Raw genomic sequence first — 10,280 nt, 5'->3', positions numbered from 1 at the left:
TTTGGTTTTAAGAGGGATGCAGACTAAAGCCCGGTCTGTGAGCACGTAGAATTTTGTCCAATGACCCCAAGCTACTCATCCTTATCGCTTGCGCGTAATAATTAATTGCTGTCGCGACTGTGCGACGGGCGCCCGCAGTGAGTGTGCAGTGTAATTACGTGCGAGCGATAAGGATGGGTAGCTTGGGGTCATTGGACAAAATTCTACGTGCTCACAGACCAGACTATAGGAAGTTTTCTACTCTTCCAAAAAGGGGTTCACAATACCTGGCACAAAAGACAAGTGGACGGTTCTCTTCAGCCGTATGCCCTTCTCCTTGAGACGCCGTACAGCTTCTATGTACTGCACCGCCACCGACTTCATGTCCTGGACTCCTCGAGCGTAGATGACGCCGTCTACTAGATCCGCGGCGAAAGGAGGGTGGGTCCAGCTTTTCTGAAAACAAATATGGCGGATTATGTTATATTTAGAGTGACTTTAGCTTTGGATCCTAGCCTACAAGAATGGATATGTTTTATGAAAACGAAAGATTTATACTTAAGTGTCTCCTGGCATATACAAAAACGAGCCAATCAATAGAATTTCTATAATTCCCCACCAGGAATTCACCACCAGGCCGTCAACGTCCTATACGAGTATTATAAGCCTATGCGGAACTTATCTGGCAAATAAACTACAACTTTGGTTTCACAGGGCTCAAATAGAGATGTCTGTCAGTTTTCAGTCCAAATGCTTCTGTCTCCATTAAAAACCACGTAGTCGTTAGTTTAGTAATATTTTAAACTAGAAGAAAATATATTGTTTTTTCATGGTTACTGATATTAGTTATCTACGGGCTTAATACCATGACCTTTTTATTTACGAATATGCGATATTTCAGCACTGTTGCAAGCGCCATGATCACGGAGTAATATTCTAATATAAATAATGTAATTTCAAACCTCAAACACGGGCACGACGTCCATATGCGAGTTAAGCAGGATGCTGGGCAGCGCGGGTTCTGTTCCCAGCCAGGTCATGACAAGCACGGGCTTCTTGGGCACCGGCTCGAACACCTGGACGGGAAGGCCCAGCTGCGCTGCCTGACCGCGGAGGTAGGTGATGCATTCATCTGGGTACAAAATGTGAGAGCGTCAGCAGTGACTAATAAGTAAGCTGTGGGTCAGTCAGAATTCTTAGCCTAGATGCAGACCACCGATTTTGTGTTGGCCGATAGTTGGGTCGGGCTGTTAATCAGTAAGGAGATGCATGTAAGTGCGCAAATTACACCGATTTGGTATCAGCCGATTCTTCATACAAATTAGAATCGGGCCCAACTATCGGCCAACTAAAAATCGGTGGTCTGCGCCTAGGCTAAATCTGACTAACACATCATTTTGTAACCGTCTCTATGCAGCATCAGACGAGATGTCGTAGCGGCGCGAATCTGTCGGTTTCTTAGTCTACTTGTTACATAGGTACGAGTTATATTTCTATGAATTAGCTACCTTGCTAGCGACAAACGTTGTCAAAGGTCCTACTTATTTCATAGAAATTTAAAATTACGGCTACAAATCGGCTGCTTTTTAACTTGAGGCTCTGGTCAACAATAGAGCAAAATACTATGTTCGACCGAATAAGAGCTTTGACTGTGCCAGCGATGAATCCTTAAACCAGCATGATTTTCAACTAGGGTAGATAGGTTATTTTATAAATCGATCGATTTTCTGGGTCGATTTCACTCAAATGGAACTTAAACCAAGATAAGATTAATTATCAATAAAAATAAAATAATTTGATTAGAACGGCCATTCTCACGATTAGGCGTTCTCAGCCTAATTACCATATCATTTTTGAAATTTGGCTTAATTGACTTAAACGCATTTAAATATGAAACACATGAAAAGTACGAATTTAACAATCGTTAAGGCGTCAAATTATTCCAAGCGGTTTTCGCGTAAATGAGACCCAAAAATTTTATGGTCACGGTAATTAGATAAGGCTAATACTTAATATAACGGTAATTATAAAAAATATGTAAAATAGTAAGAAAACAATATCTTGCATTGATAAATTTGTATATAAATATATAGCGTCATAAAAAACGCTGTAGGTACACTGAATAACCCTTTGAAAAAAGGAAAACACTCATTTCTATTATTTATTGTATCAAGATATTTTCAGTGTACTGCAATAATCGAGGCTATAACAGGAACACTTAGTTTCGGTCAGAAGGGGGAACTAACTAAGGGCTCGCGCCGCGCGCGTAAATGATGTGTCAAATATTATTATTTAGGCTTGTGTGCCCAAAAACAGAAAACGTCACGGGAATTAGGACTTTCGCTCGGACAAGCAGTTTTTTAATTCTAATTATTTACAGAATGGTTCTATTGAATAGATATTTTGCTATGCGTAAGACAATCTTTTGTACTCTTTAAAATGTTGAATGGAGTAAACCAAATCTATACGACATAAAAATTACAGCCAAGTTTTAACATTAAGTCGGTGCGCGGACGCGTAACGGTAATTAGAGAATAGAGGTTCATGAAATTTATTAAGTAACAAATACTTAAAATAGAGGCCTATGATTTCATGCACAACTGGATGGGGTTGTTAAGTAACATATAAAAATACATGCATGTCTCTAATTTGTCATTTTTAACGATTTAACAGCCCGGACACCCAAAAACTAGCTCATCTGAGAATGGCCGAGAAATATCACGAATTGTTTTACCCTTTTTTGGAGCACATTATCTGTTTAATTAGCGTGACTGTTTAATTTCATCTTACCATAATTAATATTAGGCTGCACGCTGCGGATTCGAAGGTAGTTTCTCAAATTGGTGACCGCAGGGTCTTTCTCGAGGTCAATCGTGATGGTCGTCATGGTGACAGACACAAACTCAGAGAAATGGTTAAGTATATCTACAGCTACTGATGTGTAGCGATCGCCTTTATATTATGTGGCAGAAACCGCAACGCGCCGTGTGAAATTGGAGATTGGGCTGTGGATAGGGTTGTCACGCATTTATGAAATACTAAATACTGAATTACATTTGATTGAATTGACCAACAAAACTACAATTTTCTAGAAATATTAATAGTAGTTTTTTATTTAATATTTTACATTTATTTATCTATGTTACCAAAAAATAAAGGATAAATAATAAATGCAAAATATTAAGTATTATCACTCTTTTAAGATTTATTATAAACAAAATCAAAGTTATCTAATTTCATTTCAAAATTACTAAATAAATGTTAAAATTACTTAGATATAGGTAGAGGTATACCAAAAATAAACGTCAATGATAGCCAACGAGATTAGTTAGTTGGTCCCTAAGATGTTTTTATTGGTTGGCCCTCTAAAAATAGCACCTTGAAAATGCGTAGGTACAAATGAATATATAGGATTTTTTTTAGTTTACTTCATATAAATTGTAAATTCTATTTATTAATTTGTACGTATTTTCAAGATACTGAATGCTATTTTTAGAGGGCTTTTGCTGGAGTTGTTTTGTGGGAAATTCCCATGAAAATGACCATTTTCCTATCAGATTTTTAAATAGTGTGTGACAATCAATTTCGCCCGCTCCCGATATGTCAGGATGGCCGAGCGGTCTAAGGCGCTGCGTTCAGGTCGCAGTCCACTTCTGTGGGCGTGGGTTCGAATCCCACTTCTGACAAATACTTTTTGGTTTATTTTAAAAAGCAAAAAAATGAAAAAAGTCAAATGTCAAAAAGTAAACCACGTACTATTTTTTAATGAATTATTATTTAAAAATATGATTTCATAATTATTTCAAAACAAATGAAAAGTAATAAAAAACTTATTAAATTATTTTTATTCATTGCTAATTAATTTCGAATTAGTTGTTAACCCTATTGAGATCGGTGCAATTATATGTATATTTTTATATTTAGTAAATTTCATAGAATAAAAATCTAATAATTAGCAATGCGGTGAAATACAATGATATCTGTTCTATGTTTGGTAATTTTAGTTGGCAAGAAATAAAAAAAATACAAAAAAATATATTTTGATCACCAATATTATCACATAACCGTTATCTTTGTACTAATAAATAAATAGATAGGTACATAACCGCAATGTCAGTGCGGTAGGGAGCTGATAACTTACGTAATTACATTCTGATAACTTATTTGTTTACTTTGTCACATAAATAGGTGAGAATATTTTGGGAGGTTGATAGTAACTTTAGTAACTTTGCACAAAAATACTCTACCTATTTATTTATTTATTCGCTTGTAAACAATTTGTAAGTCATGGCAGCTAGCATTTTAAAAGGCAAATAAGTAATAGCTACAATGTTTTACTTTTTATTTGAGGTTTTAAATTAATTTTTTTGGGATAATGGTTGGTTTCAACTATCAACTATTCGTAATTTATTTTTATTTCACTCGTTACAAAAATAATATTATTTATTTATAACTGATATTGGACGCGTGTCACAAAATACTGCGGCATTTATTTCGTGAAAAATTACTTCAAACATTTTCCGAAAGCATGTTTTGAGTTTCGCAAATGACAAATGAATGGTGCCTACTTTAAATTTCAATTTGCGATTTGCCCAAGCGTACAGTCGACAGCACATGAGACTATACATTTTTGTTCCATAATATGCTCTATTACAACTACAAAAATGCCGCAGTGTAAGCTTGATGTGCCGTCGTTCGTTCCGTGACTTACTTCGGCACCACCGCACGCGACTGCTTTTAGCATGTCATAAATAATTATGTTTGTCTGTCTCCGGATATTTACAAGGGCTGGATGGTTCACTTAATCCAGTAATATTGTAAAGGTAACTGTCTGTTACTTTGTCACGCCAACCAGTGACTGGGAGAGAATGCCGTATGCGTTTTAGTTCGCCTCATCATCAACAGCTCTTTACAGTCCACTGCTGGAGTATGAGCCTCCTCCACTATAGTTGAGGGTTTTGCCATAATCTCCACGCTTGGCAGGCGGGTTGGAGACCGCAGTTTAAAAGATTGATGTTTTTCAGAGAGCGCTGCTGCCCGTTCTCTGTTTGATGTGTAGTCCCTAAGTCGCCTCTTACGACACCCGCGGGAAGAGTAGGGGTTGGTGACAAATGTATTCTACTCTGCCGTCACCACACGGCACCATAGTTCGCCTCACCATCATCATAATCATCATTTCAGTCATAGGACGTCCACGGCTGAACTGAACATGGACTTCCCCTAATGATTTGCGTAATGACCGGTTGGCAGGTAGTACGCCTGCTGTACCCTAAATGGGACTAAAAGTTTTAAAAAATCTGTGCTTTAGTATTAGAGATCCATTGGAGCCCTTTGGGTACGGAACCCTAAAATTATAATGGTATATTGTTAAGATTTCTTATCGGATTACGCAGCCAGTAAACGAAAAATCTTAAAGTGTTTTCAAATTGTTTGCTTAGACGTGAAAGGCAAGTCTGTACCATCACGCTAAAAGCTTCAGACTTCAGTCTCGGATTTCCTACTTTCAATCATACGAGTATGTTTTTTTATGAGGTTTTAATATTCAGAGCAACTTAATGCTTCTTAGTTACTGTAAAATATATCTATGTGAAGCCAAGGTTAAAAACTTGATTTTATGATAGGACAATATTTTATCATTGATTTTTCTGATTGGAGACCTCAATTTTAGGTCTACTCGTATACCCAATTGTTCAGGAAATCTAGATAATAATTTTGTCCCTTAATTGACAAACAAAGGTACCTACGTTGCAAAAATAAAAGCTTCTAGAACAGCCAATCGCGTTTCTGTGATTCTATGAACACCATCATATTTTCCGCAGTCGGGAAAACGTGGATGCTAAATTAGCGCCATCTCTACAGATTATCATTATACAAAATTTTCCTCTTTCAACCGCTAAAAACCCAACAGGAATCTTTAGAAAAATAACGCGGGAAAATATACCGCAACATCAACACATATACTAGCGCCGTTAAGTAGGAACTTGTTTCCTGAAAACATTGCGGTGCTTTTGGTTCGCCGGTTTCAGTTTCAGTCGCGTTTCCGGAAATTCCCGACAGATGGCGGTGGTAGTAACATTAACAGCAGATTTGGGATATTTTTGCTTATCCGTAGGTTTCAGTGTTGCCAGAAGGTTACTTTTGTACTGCTGTGGTTACTTTTAGGTTACACTAATGAAAAGGTTACTTTTAGGTGATATTATTTGATTAATTATTTTTTTTAAAAAATGAGTTTTAGCGAATGTTTTTCGATAGTAAAACGCATGAAACGTTTTTATACGACTGGTCACTTTTCGAATTTAGATGATCAATTGTATTCATTTTCCATCCATGAACAACCTTACACAATCATCGCTCCGCACCCCCCCCCCCCCGTATGAAGGTTACTTGTGATTCAAAAAGGTTACTTTTTTTTATTTTATAATTCTGGTAATTTCTGACTAGACCCGACTGGCAACACTGGTAGGTTTTCGTACACCAATAACTTGCTTATAACATTTTTGTTTCGCGTTATATCATGGACAATAACTTACAATCAATTTTGAGAGCTCATTAGTTTTCTCTTACCATTTGGATTTACCTACATTGTAATATTATATTAATTGATATCAATTTCAATTTTACACTAAAAGCAAAATCAGAACAATTTTTTGTTGTTATTCTTATGAAAATTAAAATACTTTTATTAAATAAACTTTACAATTACAAAATATGTGCTGCTCTCGTACAAGGTTAACCTGTGTAACGAGAGTCAGGCTAATTAATAATGAATAGTAACTTACCTAACCTACGATTATTTGCAATTACTTATTGATTACAGTTCATGTAACCAATCCAGACATATCCAATTTGTCACTTAAAATACAGGCTGCCCATCCGTCACACAAACGACGATATGAGTCCGTTCTTTTGTGTAATTCAGGCCAGTAAGGCCGCACTAAAGGGGATTACTCCCAGTGGCCTGTGGGACCCCAAGCTACATGACAGGAATAAACCTAGCAGCTCCTATTTTCCGGGAAAACTCAATGTTCCAGTACATACGTTAGTGATATTGGCCATGACTAGTGGAGGGTTACAATAATTTGTGAAAGTTATGGGTTACAGCACCCATAACTTCCGCAAATGTTGCAGTATAAAACAAAATGTGAGGGTAAAGTTGGGCTTTTATGGGGAATATGGTAATAATCAGTGTAGCTGACCATATTACAAGATACGTTTCTTACTTTTTAAAATGAGGTAGGTACATTTATTTTTGTTTTCTTTATTATGTAGCTACTTGAACAAGCATTCTGGAAAACAATTACTTAGCCTAGGCATTTTAGTCTTTCCTGTTGAGTGGTAATTTTGAATTTTACTATGCAATAAAAGAGAACATAAAATGTTTTTCTTCCCTACACAACGCTGTAGCATTGTAATTATCACTTTGTCCGAGAAATTGTAATTTTTTGAGAAATCTTGCAAAGTAAACGAAATGTATCTCTCAGACCAATGTCCTTGGTAAATTCAACCTTCAACCGTTCAATTATATTCGCTACAAGCTTTTGGTATAAGCTTTGCCCGCGTGGAAGTCGACAAATTGTACTTTATTCAGATGCTATAACATTAATTAAAATCTGACTAATAGCGATTGCGCCCAGAAGTAGGTTCAAACATCCATCTATTTTCACAAGTTTCCCATGAAGTAGTTTTTGAAATCAATTAACATTTTAAAACGACGGCTATCCTAGTTTTTGACGACTGCAATTTCTATTGATTTTGATGATTTATTTTTATATTTCAACATAGAATTTTAGTTAATTCATCCGCAATGTTTTATTCTTGCTAAACTGTTAATTTCTCCCAGGGACTAAGGAAAAAATACCGTCATGAAAGCCTATTACACAATGACACAACAAAATCGAACCTTTGCGGTCCGCACGCATACCGCGCGACGACCAACATTCCTTCGGTATGAGAGCCTTGGAACGAATTCTTAAGAGAGCGCGTCGAGCGTGGAGATATTCAAGGGATATTTACCTATTCAGTATTTTGCTATCATACAACTATAAATAAGTAGGAACCGTTAATTTTTGGTCATTATCATAATCTCAGCCATAAGACGTCCACTGTTGAACATAGGCCTCCCCCAATGCTTTCCATGTTGCCCGGTTGGTAGCGGCCTTCATACAACTATTAATAAGTAAGAACAGTCAAAATCTACGCAATAAAATCTAAATAAAAATAAAACCCACGCTATACACAGAAGAAAGAGCATAATTATAGAAATAGATTTATTGAAATGAAAACCTAGGTAGTTAAGTAGGTTCATTACTTATCTAAATTTTCATCAATTAATTAGTTGTATTTGACGAGCGGTAATATCCTTCGGGTGTTAGTTTAGTTTATAAATGGACTGTACACGTTGTAATTATTTTTAAGTTATTTTAGGTAACCGGCGCTCGCATGCTCCAGATCAAAAATATTTTTCATTTTAACTATTAGCTTAACCTAAGCTGCACTTTAACCGTAAAATTATTATAACCGGTGTTTTCTATGGAGTTTGACAGACTTTATGTTTAGTCTTTGTATCAGAACTTGTTTCTTACCGCCCTTGGAGTTATTGTCGGGTATAGTTGACACAACATTGTAATTTACCTATTGGAAGCCCATAAAATGGCCGTAGTGTGGCATAAAACTTGGACACCTACGAGACGCTTCCGATATTAAGAATCTGGGGTACAGTCCGCTTCAAGAAATAGTAAATAAGACGCAGTCGTTATGGAAATATGTTTTTGGGGAAGGCCTTTGTCCAACAGTGGACATCATTTGGTTGAAACGAACGAAGATACTTTAAGGGTAGATATTATTATCTATAATAACGTCGTAGGGACGTCCACCTACAAGGTGGACCGACGACATCGTGAAGGTAGCAGGGAAGCGCTGGATGCAGGCCGCTACCAATCGATCAATGTGGAAAGCATTAGGGGAGGCCTATGTTCAGCAGTGGACGTCCTATGGCTGACATGATGATGATGATTATTATCTATGAACCATAGAAAGTTAAGCTAAATATCATGAATTATAGACGTGTTAATTTGCAACACAAAAGTATAGTTTCATGTCCTGGCTGAATGGATCTAAGAAATCTGCAATGAAGAATAAATAAATTTTGTTTATTTTTTACTACAATTGATTATTAATAATAAGACCTTAACTACCGAGAGTTTAAAAAGCTAAAGTTAGAAGATAAATAATAGGTAGGTAGTAAATAACAAAAATATCTGCCTGCTTTTTGTTGCTGACTGTACACTTCCTCTATTAAGTGCGACAAAGTTTGATGGTATCGCCGTATTTCAGTGACAGCTTTCAGGAGATAGTATCATTCGGTTCATAAATCCTATGTGCTAAGGGCAAGCCTAAGATATTTCTACAATAATGTAAAAATGATTCATCATCAACAGCCCTTTACAGTCCACTGCTGGACTATGAGCCTCCTCCACTATAGTGGAGGGTTTTGCCATAATCTCCACGCTTGGCAGGCGGGTTGGAGATCGCAGTTTAAAATATTGATGTTTTTCAGAGAGCGCTGCTGCCCATTCTCTGTTTGATGTGTAGTCCCTAAGTCGCCTCTTACGACAGTCGCCTCTTAGCCGTGTGGTGACGGCAGAGTAGAATACATTTGTCACCAACCCCTACTCTTCCCGCGGGTAAAAATGATTATGTGAAATTATTTCTAAAAGTACCTACCAAAAGAAACTACAATACGCTCGTTGAATAACTGCTAAGATGTTTTAATAACTGTTTAAGTGATGTCTACTAAGGAAATGTCGTTTGAAACAGTATCAACGAGTTTTATAAACTAAAGTTGATCGTTCGCACAGGCTCTACCAAAAGATACTAACAATTTAAATAGAAAAAAAATCGAATCCAGTTTTGTTGCACTTTCGGGTTAAGACATTTATTGCTCTAAACTTTTGTGTCACTCTGAAAAATAAAATAGAATTTAAATACAGTGTGAGTCACGTTAAAGTGTACATATGAAAATAGATGAAACTAGACCTATTTTTATCGACAAAAAAGAGGTCAAAAATTTTTTGAGGTTTTTTTTTAATTTTTTATAGAATTTTTTTTCTTCAAATTACTTATTGTAAAGAAAACGTAATACCTTTTAAACTAAGCGGTATATCCTGATAAAATAAAAACAGCAATAATGCTAAATAACAGGCAATACTAAAAAAATACATAGAATACACAAAAAATGCCAACAAATAATAAAAAATGATACTTTTTGAAAAAAATCTGCTTAAAAATTCATGTTTTTTTTG

The 10,280-nt window shown here is 36.1% G+C and overlaps 1 protein-coding gene and 1 non-coding gene across 2 annotated transcripts; one reads left to right on the top strand and one right to left on the bottom strand.

Moving 5' to 3' along the window:
• Nucleotides 1-266: 266 nt before the first annotated feature.
• On the bottom strand, nt 267-2,880 carry LOC114354226 (aminoacylase-1-like; the record flags this gene model as incomplete). The annotated part of the gene is made up of 3 exons (XM_028306490.1): nt 2,770-2,880; nt 942-1,111; nt 267-435 (listed from the first exon to the last, which is right to left on the bottom strand). Coding segments are annotated over exons 1-3 (436 nt in total), but the record flags the coding sequence as incomplete, so codon positions are not given.
• A 701-nt stretch (nt 2,881-3,581) lies between these two features.
• On the top strand, nt 3,582-3,665 carry TRNAL-CAG (transfer RNA leucine (anticodon CAG)). The gene has a single exon. It is a non-coding gene; the product is annotated as a tRNA-Leu (tRNA).
• Nucleotides 3,666-10,280: the final 6,615 nt, after the last annotated feature.

This window comes from Ostrinia furnacalis, unplaced genomic scaffold (assembly GCF_004193835.3).
Source record: "Ostrinia furnacalis isolate ACB-3 unplaced genomic scaffold, ASM419383v2 OfSCF1966, whole genome shotgun sequence".
In the NCBI taxonomy this organism is placed as follows: Eukaryota; Metazoa; Arthropoda; class Insecta; order Lepidoptera; family Crambidae; genus Ostrinia; species Ostrinia furnacalis.
The sequence above is the reverse complement of the archived record's forward strand: the minus strand, read 5'-3'. Positions and strand labels throughout refer to the sequence as shown.